Source organism: Pollachius pollachius (assembly GCF_949987615.1).
Source record: "Pollachius pollachius genome assembly, chromosome: 13".
In the NCBI taxonomy this organism is placed as follows: Eukaryota; Metazoa; Chordata; class Actinopteri; order Gadiformes; family Gadidae; genus Pollachius; species Pollachius pollachius.
In genome coordinates, this window is record NC_136946.1 from 20,006,655 (window position 1) to 20,024,367 (window position 17,713).

The 17,713-nt window shown below is 45.0% G+C and overlaps 1 protein-coding gene across 1 annotated transcript in view; it reads left to right on the top strand.

Moving 5' to 3' along the window:
• poc1bl (POC1 centriolar protein homolog B (Chlamydomonas), like) overlaps nucleotides 1-9,417 on the top strand; it is a 31,142-nt gene extending 21,725 nt beyond the window's left edge. Inside the window, exons 17-21 of the mRNA XM_079749865.1 lie at nucleotides 699-875; nucleotides 4,206-4,337; nucleotides 7,163-7,276; nucleotides 7,827-7,982; nucleotides 8,116-9,417. Of these exons, the coding sequence (XP_079605991.1) occupies nucleotides 699-875; nucleotides 4,206-4,337; nucleotides 7,163-7,276; nucleotides 7,827-7,982; nucleotides 8,116-8,256 (720 nt within the window). The 3' untranslated portion in view covers nucleotides 8,257-9,417. The remainder of the gene's footprint in view (nucleotides 1-698; nucleotides 876-4,205; nucleotides 4,338-7,162; nucleotides 7,277-7,826; nucleotides 7,983-8,115) is intronic.
• The last annotated feature ends 8,296 nt before the right edge of the window (nucleotides 9,418-17,713 follow it).

Genomic DNA, 17,713 nt, shown 5'->3' on the forward strand with positions numbered 1-17,713 from the left:
TGGTTCTACTATAGTCTGAGGAATAACCATGATTTGACAATTTCCTGATTATTATTCATTAATTATTTCACAACACTACAGATGTACACAATCATATGAGAATTCTGTAATTAGAAGTTCTATTGTATTTTTTCACCACATTTCTGTTTCAGTAAAAATAAAAGAATGTAATTGAACATCTATTATGCAGGTGCTATTAATCACTGCACTTAATGAGATCCTATGGTATAGTGCCTGAAGTCTCCTACACTGATGACTACAGGCGTTTCCTCGGTGGATACAGAGCTTCAATGATTGGTCCCCCAGACATTGCTTAGCTTATGTAGCGTAGCCCCCCTCGAACGAAAACGACGCGTACACACACACACACACACACACACACACACACACACACACACACACACACACACATACACACACACACAGTTGTTAGTTGTATTAAGTTTTGTACACTGTATATAATAGGTGTGTTTGCTAGAGTATCAACTTCCTTCATTGTCTCTTTTCTAAAGCCACATTTTTCTTTTGCTACTGGAGGTCCTGTGGTATGCATAGCCTTCGGGGCTTAGTTCTGGTTTTCAATGCCTCAGGCTAACCTTGAACATCTTTACACATGCTCGAACACACATGCAAAAATGACATGCCATGACTGACAATAGTAGAATAGTGAACTCATTTATTTTGTTAACGTATTTTAGATCTGGCAGTGTGGGGGCACCCTGGAGGTCCACCCCTGCTCCCACGTGGGTCACATCTTCCCCAAGAAGGCCCCCTACTCGCGGAGCAAGGCGCTGTCAAACAGCGTGCGTGCTGCCGAGGTCTGGATGGATGACTACAAGAATCTCTACTACCACCGCAACCCTCACGCTAGGCTGGTGAGTCGCAGAGTGAGGGAGTGGGTGAGGGAGAGAGTGGGTGAGGGAGAGAGTGGGTGAGGGAATGAGGGAGTGACTGAGAGAGTGAGGGAGTTGCTGAGAGAGTGGGCGTGTGAAGGAGCATGCCATAACTCCTCCTGTCTTCATTGCACAATGATAGAGTTGTACAACATATATATTTGTACATCTCTTTCATGAGACAGGGCAGTAGTGTTTACAGACCTTATTGACCAACTCACAGTGGATTTCGCCTTTCAGGGAACCTGCAGTGGCATGACATTTTATCGCTGACATAGACATAATTTTAGGTTTATCGATGCTCTATTGCAGATGGAGCTTGTCCACTCTCCCCAGTTCACCCAGTCCAGTCCATTCCATATCATACGCAGGGCGCCCCATGGGCGTCTCGTCGACGTGTAGAGTTCATGTAGTCTGAACTATTTCTCTTAAAAAGCAAGGGAGAGAGAGTATGAGAGGGAGATTTGAGGCAAGTGATTGAGTATGAGTGTGTATGACTGTATGTGCCAATTATCCTGAGGGAGTCAACAGCCCAGGAAACGTAATTATTGGGAGGGAAGGACTTTCTTTTGTACGGCTGGGGAAATGGACGGCTTACTTTACCTAATGGTTTCCACCATTTCTCAGAACTGATATGCATCCAACAGGGGGCTTTTGCCCTCTGCACAAACCCTGGCATCCACGGGCTGTGGTGGTGGAAACGCTCCACTGACTTTAGGTGACACCACTGAAACGTGAGTGGCACATTCGTTGGTGATGGTGGCGCGTCAGACTCCACGGTGTGTGATTACCAACCTGACGTGTGTGTGTTTGTGTGTGTGTGTGTGTGTGTGTGTGTGTGTGTGTGTGTAACACGGTGTAGTTAAGAGTAGACATTGCCCGTAACGGTGTGATCAGGTGGCATCATGGGGCTGAGAGGAGCTGCTTATGCCAAACGAGTGAAGAGAAGTGGGTCAGGGTAGGAGAGAGGTAGCGAGATTAAGGCAGGAGAGGTAGGCGAGAGGAAGGTAGATTAAGGCAGGAGCGATAGGTTAGAGGAGAGAGGAAGGTAGATTAAGGCAGGAGAGGTAGGAGAGTGGAAGGTAGATTAAGGCAGGAGAGGTAGGAGAGTGGAAGGTAGATTAAGGCAGGAGCGATAGGTTAGAGGAGAGAGGAAGGTACATTAAGGCAGGAGAGGTAGTTAAGAGGAGAGAGGAAGGTATATTAAGGGCAGAAGAGAGGTGTGGTAAGGACAGGCAGGCAGGTAGGTTTAGGTCAGGAGAGAGCTTGTAAAACAAGCCAAAGTCTTTTGCTTGGAATTTGAGGAATTTTAGCTAATGCTTTGGCACCTTCAGATTTGAATCAGGTGCTAATGCTAACTGGTAGCGGGTACGCACGCAGAGATAGCGCTACGGGTGGACAATGGTTAATTCTCTCGTTACGACCTAATGTCTATAAAAGTAGGTCTATATAAAGAAGGGCTTCCCAAAGTTTAGACAGCTGAGGGCCAATTTAGGAACCCAGAATTTGACTGAGGGCCGCCAAAGGAAAAAAAATTAGAAGGAAACGCCATCAGCATCCCAGTGGTGGAAAAAAAACATTGCACCGTGGACCTCTGGGAGTGAGGTCAAGTGAGGTCTAAATCACGAAAACTGAGGTTCATCCTTTCAAAGTAATGTACAGTCGGATTAAAACTAACAAATGTAACAGGATTCAATTGAAAGCTAGAGAGAGTCGACTTTTCTCTTTATATATATATTTTTTTGTATAAATTAATATTGATATAATAATAAAAAAAACAACTTTTTTTTACTTACATCTGTATGTCATTGCAGGCCCCGGCGTGTGCACACACACACACACACACACGCACACACGCACACGCGCACGCACGCACACGCGCACGCACGCAGACACACACGCGGACACGGACACACGCAGATAGAGAGAGTTGTTGATTGTATCTTGTTTTATACACTGTGTATAAAATAAAATAAATGTGCTCTTAAACATCAGCATGAGACGACATAAAACCAGGATCTACATATCAGACGCGATGGCTTGTGGAAACAATCCCTGCACACTGCATCCTCCGACGTGTGTACGACCAGCCTATCACTTTTCGAACCAGGATGTTTGTGTTTCTTCACTTCTGATTGGATCCACTCTATATGTGCAATGGGTGCGGCACGATTACTGTAGTGTTGCCTAATGTCTTTTAATTCAACCACCCGTCGCCGCCCACGCCCAGAGCTCAGCAACATGTGCCAGAAAACGTAATTAAAGTGTTTTAATTTTTTATGGGAGTCCGATTTGTTAAACAGGAATCCAGATTTGACGGTCTTCTTATAAACTGGATGCTGGATGATTCCTAGCATTGTTATCAGCGTGTACTTTAGGCTCCCTGATCGCTTTCTGCATGACTTAAACATATTTGACTATAGGCTAGAGCCAATACTGTGACATGCAGCACCACTCTGCATGTCTCTGTCATTACAGTCGTAATCCATAGCTGTGTTCCTCTAACTCAAGACATGTCAAACACGAGGCCTGCGGGCGAATCCGGCCCGTTACCTCATTGTATGTGGCCGCGAGATCTTCAAAGGCATTTGAACGTCTTTTTTTTATTTTATTTAAAAAAATAAAATAAAATGGTCTCTCAGTGCCAACCGTGAAATTACGGCATCATGACGTTAGTTGAAAAGTTCTACAAATAATCCCAAAATGTCCAAGGGGGCAGTTATAATGATGGCATAACAATGTTATAATAACACAGAGAAATGTGCTTACAATATATTTTTTAATGGATGTAATTGCATGTACAATATTTGTACACTTGAATAAATAATAATCAAATGCAGAGACAGTAATTTAACAATATGTTAAGCAGTAGTTAGTTACATTTATATAGTCTAACAGTTACAATTGGCCGTTTGGGGGCAACCATAATGCTGATGTGGCCGGGGGTGAAATGAGTTGGACACCCCTGCTCTAACGCGTGTATTATTCTTAGTGGTTTTACTCGCCTGCTTCTTGCAACAGTTCCATGAAAACTGTTTGTATTTTTGATGCTTAAAAAGAGTGCAACATGGTTGTAGCGTGACTATTGTAACATGGGAATAACTAAAGGTCAATTACTTGTGTATGAGATACAGGATACACTCGCAATACATGTTGGTTTCCTGTTTCGGATTAAAAAAGAGCCTCAACTCTTTAACATCGCATTATAAACGTTTTTCATTCATTTCAAATGCAGTAAATGAGCAGGGAGATGAGGTAGGCTCTTCCTCGTGCTGGTGGTGTATTCAATAAAGGATTGATGCGTGTTCCTAGGAGGCCTTTGGGGACGTGACGGCGCGGCTGCAGCTGAGACAGAAGCTGGGCTGCAAGAGCTTCAAGTGGTTCCTGGAGACCATCTACCCGGAGCTCTCTGTCCCGGAGGACCGGCCCGGCATGTTCGGCATGGTGAGCAACGGCACGCCGGTAGACACACTGGACCAGGTGGACATGATGGATCCATTTAGATCTACCACCCATCACTGTGCTCCTAAATATTCACACTGACGATCCCATTCAGCCGATACCCTGGAGATCAGCTAGTCTTCCTTGGGTCAAGACCAGTGTTGGGGGTAACGCGTTGCAGTAACGATATTACTTTTTTGGGTAACGAAGTGAAGTAACGCATTACATTTAAAATATCGGTTTACTAGACTATAGTAACGCGCTTTCCTGCGTTACCCAAGCCGTGTTTGCCTGCGTGTAAAGTTCTGTTCTATTGTGGTGCGTGCATGCGTGGTGCCTGTGTGTCTGCAGCGCTTGCTTGCCTCGGGACGTTGCCATAGCGATCGATTTGAGTGACGTAGCTGCTTGTGTGAAGGAGTGTTCAAGTGTTCGAGCGCAGAAGCAGGTGACACAGAAAGACAGGCTGGTTGCAGGGTTCATTGTAGAAGACATTCTTCCCCTGTCGACTATTGAATCGCCCACATTTAGAAAAATACTAGATAGAATACCCGGACTCGCAAGCCAACATCCGACAGGAAAACATTTTCCCATTAGCCTACCTGAACAAGTGTTATACTGACATGGACTCGAAGCTCAAAATAATTTTCCTTCCTAGATCATGTGTCCACAACCGCGGACATTTTGTCCGCCAACAAGAAAAGTTACTTAGGAATAGGGTTGAGCACCGAAGCTCGGTTCCAGTACGGAACCGGTTCCAACATAAACGGTTGTAACGAGATCGAACAAGAATGCACATTTCGGTGCCTCAAAGTAATGCTGTCTATAGACAGCATTACATTAAAACTTGAGAAGGCTACTCTTGCCTGCAAGAGGGTGAGAGGAAGACAAACTTACGATATAGCGATGCACCGAAATGAAAATTCTTGGCCGAAACCGAATACCAAAAATGAGGAAACCAAGGCCGAAAACCGAAACACCAAAAGAAATTATTATGCCAGTTATTAGTACCATTGCATTTATGGCTATGATTGTGTACTAACTTCATTAAAATCAAGGCATTGCAATTCAAAGAATAAATCAATTACAATAAGTATGAAAATATTTATTTAGCACTGACATTACAACAATGCACAATATAAAATAAAATAAAATTCAAAATAAAATGTTTAACTTGACCCCACTCATGTGTACATCAAATAAATAATAATTTACAGGCCTATAGCTGACTGGCCTGCTGAAAGATCAAAAACGTCCGCCACAGACGGAGTGGGCGTGCTCGGATTTATTTTTCTTTTCTGTGCCGCATTCTTCTCATATTGAGAATGGCAATCAGGATGTTTTGATTTCATGTGATAAATTAAACCCGACGTGGAGAAACTCTTTGTAGATGTACCCCTTCTTGAAATTTCGGCTTTACAATTTTTGCAAATCGCTATACGTGGGTCTTTCTCAGAAACATTGTAAAACGTCCACACCGCAGACACATTTACGCTTATCCAGACAAGCGTGTGCTGGCCATGCTTTTTGTTTGCGTCATCACACATTTCTGTTTCGGCCGTGTTGTTTCGGTGATAAAAGTATTTCGGCCGAAAACCGAAAATGCGCTTTTGAGCCATTTTCGGCCAAAAAATAGATCAGGTTCATTCAGTCTTTGGTCCACATGAAGTAACAGCATGTGTCACCGCCGCTTAAGTGCATTTCTGTTTTAATTGTATGGGATAAAGTGACCTTTTTATATTGTTCATTGACCACTTAATTTTTGTTCTCATGTTTCCCAAAGCCTGTGTTTTGAAACTTGTGTGTTGCTAATGATTGACCTCACCATAGCCTACTTTATCCTGTTTTTTGTGGATTTTACAGTGAGGCATTTCTTTGTACAGACAGGGATATTTTTCTTTCATATGGTTTTATATGCTATTTTATATAGATTTATACAATAAATACTAAGTGATGATAGGGCTATGATGTTTGTCCATGTATCTACAGTAAATTAAGAAACGGGAAAGTAAAGTAATAAGTAGTGAAGTTACTTTTCAAATGGAGTAACTAGTACAGTAATCTCATTACAATTTACAGAAGTAACTAGTAATAAGTAACTATTTACTTTTTTGAGTAACTCCCCCTACACAGGTCAAGACAATGTTGAAAATTGCACTCACACTAATCATTTAACAATAGCAGACAAATATTGAGGTAAAGGACAACAAAGAAATTGAAATAGCAGCAACGCATCTTTTAATTGATGTTTTTACGCATTTGATGTACAGCGATTTCAGGTACACCTTTGAATTAGAATCTTAATCGTATTTTTCTAAATGAACGAGATATCCAAAAATCCTAGTGTGAAGCTCACGTTCACTTGAGAGCTCGATACCATGGAAGTGTTTTTACTTTTACTTTTTACTTCAATTCAGTTTTATTTTTGTATTTGTTTGAGACATTGGCAGATGGTTGTGTACTTAGTAATAAAGATGATCATTGTTATCAGTTTGTTGACTTTGTCAAGCACCTCAGGATGTTCAGGTGGTAGCCCATTCTGACAAAATTTGGCCTGTAACTTGTAACCCCTTAGATCCCATTCCTGTATTGAGCTCATTCCTGAGATTGTTTAGAATAGTTGGAGGGTCAGGCTGTAAAGCAGTAGTTTTTTCCATTAAATGTTTTTCTTGGAATTCTGAGAATCATCTTGTTAATTCAGAAAAACAGGTTACATTTTTTTTCTGATTTGAATTCATTACGCTTCCGTTAAGAGGCACTGTGTTTCTGTGAATAACACGGCCCACGTCTATGGAGAGAGAGCTTTGATGATGCCTGTTTGTCTGTTTTAGCTGAAGAATCGCGGCATGACCAACTACTGCTTCGACTACAACCCTCCTAATGATAACCTGGTGTCGGGCGAAAGGATCATCCTGTACTCCTGCCACGGCATGGGCCAGAACCAGGTGCCTCCCGCCCGACGGATTACCCAATTGCTGACTGGCAAAGATGTATGAGAGACGGAGAAACATCCGTTTCCAGGAGTATATGCATGTTGGCTCCGGAGGGTCTGCTTAGCTTATGAGATGGAGAGAGGTGACCTGTAAACGGAAGGTTGCTAGTTTCCTCCTAGCTGAGTGTCGACGTGTCCCTGAGAAAGACACCTCATCCTTACCGCTCCTGACGAGCTGGCTTTCGCCTTGCATGGTGGCCTCCAACGTCGGTGTGTGCATGTGTGTATGAAAGTCGCTTTGGAGAAAAGCATCTGCTAAAAAAACAATGTTCTGTTCTCAACTTCTCCTTTTCCAACACATCCCAGCCGCCTCCATTATAATAACAGTAACTGCCTCCCAACGATCCACACCTGTCTCAACCCCAGCTTCCTCTTTTTCATGTTCTTTCCCAAATTCCCCTTTATTTATTTGCACGCACGCACGCACGCACGCACCCGCACACGGTGGGTGAACCCTTCCTCCAGCAGCGACTCCCCTAACGTGGGACCCCCTCCTCCTGCAGTTCTTTGAGTTCACCTCTGCCGGGGAGATCCAGTACAACACCAGGGCCCCGGAGGGCTGTGCTGCGGTCGACAACGTGTCCACCTACCTCACCATCATGCACTGCAGCGGTCACCTCAAACCCGTGCCGCCCGACCAGAAGTTTGAGTTCCGGAAGGTAACGCTACACGACACTGGGATTGAACCCGCCTTTGAGTGACAAGTCCAACCCCTGCCCATGTGTGTTCCGCGTGCCCCTTAACCCAGTCGTCGTTACCGCTGTATGGAAACGTTGTCTGTTCCTCCCTTAGGACGGGACTCTGTTCCACCCGGGGAGCAACAAGTGCCTGGAGGCGGTGTCCAAGACGGACAACGGCAAGCCGGCGCCCGGCCTGCGAACATGCAGCGACTCGGCCAACCAGCGCTGGGTCTTTGAGGAGAGGATGCCCTAGTACGGCGGGGGGGGAGGGGGGCCTTGTCTCTCATTGGTGGGACCCTGGTCAAGTGTGCGGTGATCAAAATCGGGGGTCGAATTAAGAGATGTTCTACGTTTACCGTCTCCTTCTGAGAATCGACCAGAACGCAAGGAAAGGTTGGTCTCCGCCCTTTTTCTGGGCTTTTCTTTTTGAACTTTTGGTTTCTCATCACAGCTTGCTGTTATTGGACCAATTAGGAGAAGTACAGGTGACCCGCACCAGGAAGTCATTTCCATCTCAATTTTATAATGGAAGATGAAGATAAAGTTGTTCCCTCAATCTCACGCAAAGTTTATGCTGGTCCACACATCGGGGAGGGACGAGAGAACGTGGAATATTCCAGATTCAACTGGTTCAGCAAACTTGTGAGAAGAGTTGACCTTTGTGATTCTACATCCTAGCGCTTGGTCCTGATGTCCTCAACTGCAGCACTGTGTCATTGTACCTGAGTCGAGGACCATTTGAATGATGACTAGATCATCAGCACCATTCAGGGACGTTGATCTCAATCATTGGTGTCCACTAGAGGGCGCCAACACACCATTTAGTAATTAACCTCCAACTGCCACCAGGCGTTTTTTGACCTTTCTAACCGTTCACTAGTGTGGGCTTGTGTCTAGATCATTAGTTTAGTAATGGCCTTATGTTCGCCTTATCCACTCTGATGACGGGAGAAATACGCAGGTTTTGGAGGAATCTTTATTTTCCTTTACAGGACTTTGCTGTGATAACCACAGAAGGCAAAACCATGGTTACATTTTTTTGGAGTCACTCCCATCGTGTTAAGAATTAGGTTACTCCTAATTCTTAGTATTGATATCCCTGTTAGCCAATAAGTCAAGGACAGCTTTTCTAGGGGGGAAGGGTGCTGATGTGCATTCAAATCTTGACCTACTCATTTCCATTTGATTCATTTCATGTGAAGTATGTCTTTGTATTTTTGTGTGTTTTCATTCTCATTTGAATGTCAGTCTGTGTTGCTATGTCGAAGTGATTTGCTGTTGAATACTGCAAAAACTAAATGAAGGTAATTTCCTTGATTATTTATAAAAGTGCCTTATCCTTGACGGAAAGACAGCCAACCAACGTATGAGAAAAAATCAGCATGGATAATATGTGATTAATATAATACTACACATTTGTTTTTACTATCGATTACAAAAATATAAAATGGGTAAAATAATTTCAAACCTGTGTCTGGAAGTCATTTTCCTTCCCCACACGCTTGTTACCTCTTTGCATTACCCTCTGTATCATTCCTTCCCTGTGTGTGTGTGTGTGTGTGTGTGTTTGTTCAGTTTGTTGCAATCTGCAAGCTCCCCTCTAAATTCCTACACACTGCACCTTTAAGCATCGGTTCAAGTGTCAATGTGTACACAGTACACAACTCACGCACACACCCAAGTACCATGCGTGTCTGTGTGTGTGTGTTTGTGGTGGGGGGCAGGACAGCTGTGGACACCTGCTCATTGCTGGAATGACATATGGCTGCCTGGATGGTCCTGGTCGCGTGGTGGCTGGATTTCCGCTCTGTCTACTCCGACTCCTTTTAGATATATTGTCTTTTTATATATTTATTTTCAGGGTAGTGAAGGGCGAGGAAACTGATTGGTGGAACACGAGAGCCGGTTATTCACAGAACATTCACAGCCTGAGGTCTAAAGAGAGGCGAGAGCGAAGGAATGGATGGATGGATGGAGATGGAAAGTGTGTCTGTGTGCATGCGGGTGTTCAGCACTCAAAGCAATTTCCTGTTCCATTTAGGAACGGAAGTCATGCGCTGTGAGCTTTTGTGTGAGGAAGGGGCGGAGTCGTGACGAGGTGGAGTGAAGCTATTTACGACGTCTTTTATCGATAACCTCTCCGGTCAGCGGGGCCCTGGGTCCGCTGTGGCCCCCGGTGTTTAATACTTGACTCGATCACGACCCCTAAAGGAGTAGCTGCTCTGCTGCACATTGCTCACACTTATTCAGATTGTGTGCACTTATGGAGAGTGAAAGGTCTACCCTTTATGCTCTATGGCACGGGAGTCAGAATTATAGCTGTTTGATACATTCATTTGAATCACCTCCCCATATATGTACAGGTTAAGCATTCATGGACCTAAAGAGTGTGTGTGTGTGTGTGTGTGTGTGTGTGTGTGTGTGTATTGGGGGTGGGGGGGGGGGACCTTTAGCAGGGGTTGCATGGGCGCAGTAACAGCGTTCTGTTACGGTTGATCTGGGGCCGGCTGGACCTGCTGGAGCACTACGGTCCCTGACGCGGCGCGGGTCAGAGCCAGCTGGCCGCATTATGCAGCCCTAGGTCCTGGGCTTCAACTCCTACATGATCACAGGACCTACAAGACACGCAACGCTCCGACTACCACAACATTTAGATTGAAAAAGTACAAATAGGATCAGCTGCCAGATAATACCGGGGTGGCCAATCCAAGTGTTTTGGGGGCTTGTCCAGGTGGGGAGGGCCCAGTGCACACTAATCACTCTGAATGCAGAAACGAATAGATTCCAGCAGCCCTTTTCAATCGTCCTCCGCTGCCGTCTTTAAGACACTGAAGAGCTTCATTGCCTGGGCTTTGAGGGCCCGTATAAACCTCCCATCTGCCTCTTATTAGTGTTCTTCGTACTCCCCCGGTGCCATCTGTTAGGCCAGACACGTCCTTTCGCTGTGCCCTTCCACTGGCGGTATGTAAATGTAATACGCCGATCCATGGCAATAAACCCTGTATTGGTAGTTAGGGGGCTGCGGCGGTCGTATGTTTCTGACAGAACATGAAGCAATGGCTGCTTTGATTTTTTTTATGTCGTATTCGCCCCTGTCCCCGGTGCTTGCGGCTTGTTTTAATGGAGGCTGTATTTCAGGTGTGTGCTACTGGCTGGGGACCACACATGCTAAGTGGACCGTTGGGCTTGGAGCTCCATTGTGTTGGAGCAAAGGTTTATAAAGTCCAACCCCAGAGGTGTCGACATGTTTAAGGGACATAGTGTTCCGTTTTCAAGGTGTTGCTCTATCATAATTTTCTATAAAAAATGACGCACGGAGGCCTAAAAATCAACATTTATGGTAGGAGAAATATTTGTGTAACCACAATGTCGTTCTCCACACATGCATTCCTATGGTATTGTCCAAGCCGACCTTATGCAAATAAAATGAAAATGAAATGAACAAATCTGTTGTTTTTCCACATAATATGTCCAAATTCTTAGGCTCGTTGTTGGTACTCGTGTGTGACTCATCTGCATCAACAATGAATCCATTTGTCATCACCCGTTCCTAACAAGGGGGGAGACAAAAAATGGAATTGGAGTGGAAGTTGCAAAAACCCAATAGGTCCGACCGTACAGTGGGTGGCGCGTGTTCTGTTAGCGACGAATCACTGGTCGGAATCTAAATCACTGATTGGTTAGTATGGGCGAGAGGAACCGCCCAATGTACGTTCGGACCCTTGGACCCTAGCAACTTCCATATGGATTGGAATCAGGCTGGTGGTGACAGAAAGACTGAAGAGGAGGGAGGCGGTTCTTTCATATCTGATTGATTATCACACAAGCTGTTGGGGAAGATGGTGAAATGTCTCGGTCGTGCCAAGTCCCTCTGCCCCGCTGTCTCCGCCGAGCCCAACATCTCCCTCAGCCGGTCGTTCGCGGCGTTCCGCCAGTTGATATTTGATTGGTTTCACTGGGTGTGCGGGTTATCATTATTTTGGTGTGATTCCAGATTCTTGTCAAGACTTAAAACTCTGGACTTTTAGTCTGCAGAGGGACACACGAGGAATATGAAATATGTCAAACATCAGAATAGATTCTACAATGGATTACAGAAAAATATCTAAATTGAGTCATTTTCCTATAGCCCAATATATGAAAGCTCCACTATTCCATAATCAAAAGTGTGTGTGTGTGTGTTTGTGTGTGTGTGTGTGTGTGTGTGTGTGCGCGCACGCGCCTGTCCGCATGTGCGCTCGTTTGCGCGCGTGCTTCATTTCCACGCACGTGTCACAATGCCTAAAATAAGAATCCGGAACATTTGCGCTCCGCTGCATGATGTGTGTGAGTCAAGCTGGTGCCTCCGTCACGCAGGGAGCGCGCATTACGAGTGAGAAGTCGCCAGAGAGCCTCAGATCCTGACAGGCGCTAATGCTGTCTCGTAGGCGCCTCTCTCACCGCTCCTTAGGACAGAAACAGAAAGGAAGAACCGAGGGTGGCTGGCTTGTGAGTGCTGCGAGACCGAGACTACCGTATTATGCTCCCCCCCACAGGTTTAATACTTTGGTGGTGCGTTGTTGTATTTAAAGTTACACCGAATTATGGGACTGCTCTGAAAGGGAAAACTCTGTGTCCTCGTTAACCGCGTCGTCTGAGGACGGAATGTAAAAACTCTCTCACGCACGCACGCACGCACGCACACACACACACACACACACACACACACACACACACACACACACACACACACACACACACACACACACACACACACACACACACACACACACACACAAGATAACGCTGTGGAAGTTTCCCCACCGTGCCAGTCCTCGGAGATGCCACGGCTCCGGTTGTCAAGGAGCCTCGCACGCACGCAAGCACGCACACGCAGCCACTGCAACGCTAGCATTAGCGAGAAGCCATTTTCCACATACCGTGTCAGTTTAGTTTATGTAATTCCCAATGCACAGACGAGCTGTGGAGCAGTGGATGTTGCCTGCATACATTAGATGACACACTTTAAGGAGCTGCTCCAGACGGGATACAAAACACGCGAGGAGGCCTAGTTCGAAAATGGATCTTGCTTCTAAATTCCACCCTGTTTAGTTTTTTTCAGATCTCATCAGGTAGATAAAGCAGGGAATTTAAACTGAAGACTATGAGAATCACATACTTTTTAACTTTATTTCCCGATCCTCGCTGTAAGCAGTTTTTTTTCCCTATCTTAGCTGAATGCAGTTTTGCTGGGGGCCAGGCTGACATTTCATGTTCCTTCCACTTCATGGAGCCACACATGTTGCCATAGATCCTGGTTCCTTGGTTACGAGCAGGCCTACGACTATTTGCAGAGCATTAAGAAACGTTTAAGCATCTAGTCCTTCACAGTTAAAAAACAGAATTTAAAAAACACAACGGGGGCCTCCAGTGGATTTTGTCAAGATAAAATCCAAGTTTAGACGTCAGCATATGTTGAGAATAACTAGAAAATGATTACCTTCTCTTTAAACTGCAGGAGCGGTAAAATGGTTGTACGTTTCAAAATACCAAGAATAAAATGCTCTGTAGTACAAGAAGCCCCTTATTTCGCATTCATTTTTTGACAGATTTAGAAAACCAAAAAATCTTTTTTGCAAGCAATCCCTTCAGACACAGAGGCTTTAATGTTGTGTGCGGACCAACAGTAGTCCTTGTTTCTTATGACGTGATGCCAATAGTTATTTCTTTACAATGTTATCTTTAACTCGCCAGCCTCTAATGTAAACAAGCATATGGGCTTTACATTGTGATAGCATTAGGCACTTCATGTTTTATCACTTACCGTATTCTTGGAAAATAAAGGGGTGGCTTGTATCCAAACAAGCGACGCCTTTATTTTTTTTGAAAAATACGGTACTTGTCATCTACCAAGGCCCTAAAGGCATTTGTGGAAGGGGTTTGTGGACCATTTAGCTTTCATAGCACTGCTTTCTCTATACAATAGAGTTGCCAAGAGACATTCTCGAAAACTGCTTCCATTCCCTCCATGATGTGGTTCAGCTGTGAGCCTCACGGATCAACAGAAGGCAGCGCGACGAGGTGCAGTAATGCTACCTCCCTTTTCCTCCCTCTCCCCCTCTCGCTAATTTTCTCAGAGCTAATCAACTTGCATCTGTGCCAGCACATTAAACATCCTATATTTGTTTCAATCATTGAAACCACCAAGGTGGCCGTCTACAGTGTTACTTTGTTTGTGAAGCACATTGTGATACTGTGGTATAACAAAACAGGTATTCAACAGAGGTATTCATTTTCAGATTACCATTGACCATAGTTCAGGACATACAAGAACCATAGTCCTTAATGCATCTGATTGAGTTTTGATCACAATGTGTTAGCCCACCTGGTTAAAATCAGACTGCTTGAACTGAAATGGCTTTGAAAATGTGGTAAAAAGACGAATCGTCACGTCTGTATTGTATCTCCACGAGATATAACAATAACTGTACTGTCTCTAATTGTGTCTTTAGCAGAGTTTGTGGTTCAGACACCAAACTACAACTTATTGCAGTGCTATGAAAGTTAAAGGGTCCACAAACATCTTCCACAAATGCCTTTAGGGCCTTGGTAGATGACAAGTACCGTATAAAAAAAAATAATACAGTACTTGTCAGCTTGTTCGGACCAAAGCTGACGCTGAGGCTTATTTTTAACACAAGTTCTTCAAAGAAAAGAAAATCTGTTTTTATTAATTTGCGTTTAAGTGATAAAACATGAAGTGCTTAATGCCATCACAATGTAAAACCCATAAAGTAAAAGAAATAACTATTGGCATCACTTCATAAAAAATCATCATGAAATATGATTCCATATTGCCTTTAATGACTTTGTCATCAGAGTAACATTCTGGTCACTCAACATCCTCAAGGTGTTTGTTTTGTTCTGAGATGAGGGAATAAATCATAACTAACATCTTTACAACCTATTTCAGTCCATCCCTCTGATAAATAAAGGGGCGTTTCCTTGGATGAACACTAATACACAGAACCAGCCCACCCATTGTATTGAGTGTCTACATCGCTGCTGTCCACAACTCAATACACCCAATCCACAGTGAGGAGATACCGGGGGGCCCTCGACCGTGGACCATGTCCTGGACCGTGGACCATGTCCTGGACCGTGGACCATGTGCTGGACCATGGACCATGTGCTGGACCATGGGCCATGTCCTGGACCGTGGACCATGTGCTGGACCGTGGACCATGTCCATGACCATGTCCTGGACCGTGGACAATGTGCTGGACCATGGACCATGTCCTGGACTTGGTCCAACATCGTATGGAGAGGTATTCCAATACTGTCGATGTTAACAGGGGAATAAGGCAACCATTATGACACAGTGAATATATTCCCAAACCTCTTTCCACATTCCATCATCCTTCCCATCGCCCGGTCACTACGCCTTTGACAAGACGGCCGTATCAGTTAGTGGCAGAGCAGGAGGACAGGAGCAGTATAGTAATGAGACACATGATGAGGTGCTCCAACTTCATTGGAGGCTTTGCCGACTGTTGATTATCTGCAAGAGCTAGTCAAATCTACACAGCAATTCCTGTGCAGGATAAGCGGATGCGTCCTCAGTCAGAAGCCCCTTAAGACCTCTTTTTATTGGATGCTTGTCAAGCTTTATACGTACTGGAACAGCGGGTAAACTGGCAATCAAGGAGATGAGGATCCGTCTGCCGTTTTTACTGTGGCTGCTCTAGTCCGAGCCAACACTGGCCTGAGTCGTTGGTGGGCGGTTCGCCTGGGATTCATCCACTGAAAAAAAACAACTTAATGTGGCGATCGTGTTTGTCCAAACTATTATTTCCTTTCCGTTTTCTCCTTTTCTTGTACTTTCTTCTGCCACAGACTCTGAGCGTTTCAAACGTGCCTCAGAGGGGATCATGTAGCAAGAATGATGCACCCTGCCAATGATGAAGCCAGTGCCAGAGTCACATTGATTCACTCCCCCCTACAGACTGTGAATTTTCGCAGCTTGCTCCTCATCTTCGCCACCACCACAACCATCACGGTTTAGATTGATCAAATGTCTCTTTAATGTGTTCCTGCTAGATAAACAGTTTCCCCCGGCAATTACCCATACCATCCCCAGCTCGCATTCATTATGCTTCATCTTATTACTTGATTGCTGCCTAAATGGACAGCTTTATCTCCCCTGAGGGCCATAAATATATTTTGTTTGGACAAGATTATGTGCCGTTGCATATCATCCTGGGCACTCTGTTTTTATGTTTATTCAGGGTTTTTAATTGAAAAATGGGATAATTTAATTAAGTGAAAGTCAAGGTGATGTTCCATTTCTATAACCCTAGTTATCTCGATAATGTATGTATTTCATTTTTGGTTCCTTCTATTTTTCCTGTGATTGTTTGAACCTTACGAGATTGTTTACATAATAAAAGAAAATTAACAAAGTCTGTAGTTTTCAGTGAAATCACGCAAGACAGAGTGACAGTTGCCCTTCTCGGACTCACATAATTCCCCCTGGTTTCAGGCTCGGAGAAAGAATCCAATCCAGTTCAACACAGGCCTCCAACTCCCACACCATGAGCTCGGCTCCCCCCCCCCCCCCCCAGAGCCCTCCCAGCCGTGACGGCTCCGAGCCCCCCGTCATGAGCCTCATCCTGTGGGCCACGGTAGCTTCCTTCTGGCCCCCTGCGGTGGAGTAGGAGCAGGTGGCTGGGGGTGCTCAGCCTGCCGCGCCGTTCAGCCCAGCCCGAGTCGAACCCTCCATGTGCCCAATCAGCCACCTCATGCAGCATAGGAGCCATGTGCGAGAGGCTATCTCAGCCAGAAGACGACCCCCAAAAGCAGCCAGCCACAAGCCTATAGCAGCACCACGGACAGCCCAGGAGCTGCAGTCCAGACATGTGTAACCAATTTTAGGAATATAAAAGTGAATTACAGTATAATATCAAGTTGGACTAGTAATAAGACCACGGTCAGTATCAAAAGACACCGAAATAGCCACTCTGAATAAAAATAAATGTTCAATTTATACAAAATTATAAAATAATGACCCAAATGACCAGAAAACAAAAAGTGTGCCGCAAAATGAAATAAGAGTGTCCGTTGGGGCCCTTCAAAACTGAAAATTGTTGCAGGTGCACCTGATCTTAAATGTTCATGGGAATGTAGTGTGAATGTGCGTGAGTGTGAGTGTGTTCGTGTGTATCTCCTTGTCGGTGTCTTTTCTTCAAAGGTTTTGGCTCGCCATCTGACACAATCAGGATCACGTCCTGGTCCTCGAATTTTCCCGTGCTCTCAAAAAACCTGACCGTTGCTCTGTGTTTCAAAACCGCACACGTCAGGTCGGGGCGCTTGAAGCGGCTCACACGATAGAAGCTAAGTTGTTAGCCAACGTAACTCGTCTCCTTCATTCAGTCACTTGGCTCCGGATTTCCAGTAGGTAAGTGCACTGGTCTTATCGGTCTCCAATCACGGGTTAACTTAGGGTTTTTTTCTCCTTTTCTTTCCAGTCCTTTTAGCAGGTAGCTGCCCTCCTCCTTGCTGCCGAGATCCAAGAGAGCCGGAAAACAACGCGCCCGCACTTCACCTCCGAGCCGACAAACTGAATGTGGCCTGCGTAGCCTCCGATTGTCTGTTGAGAGCCAGGCACCCCCTCATGGGGGCATGTGAACTGAGTGATGCATTCAAATAGAATAGGACATTCAAAACCCTGC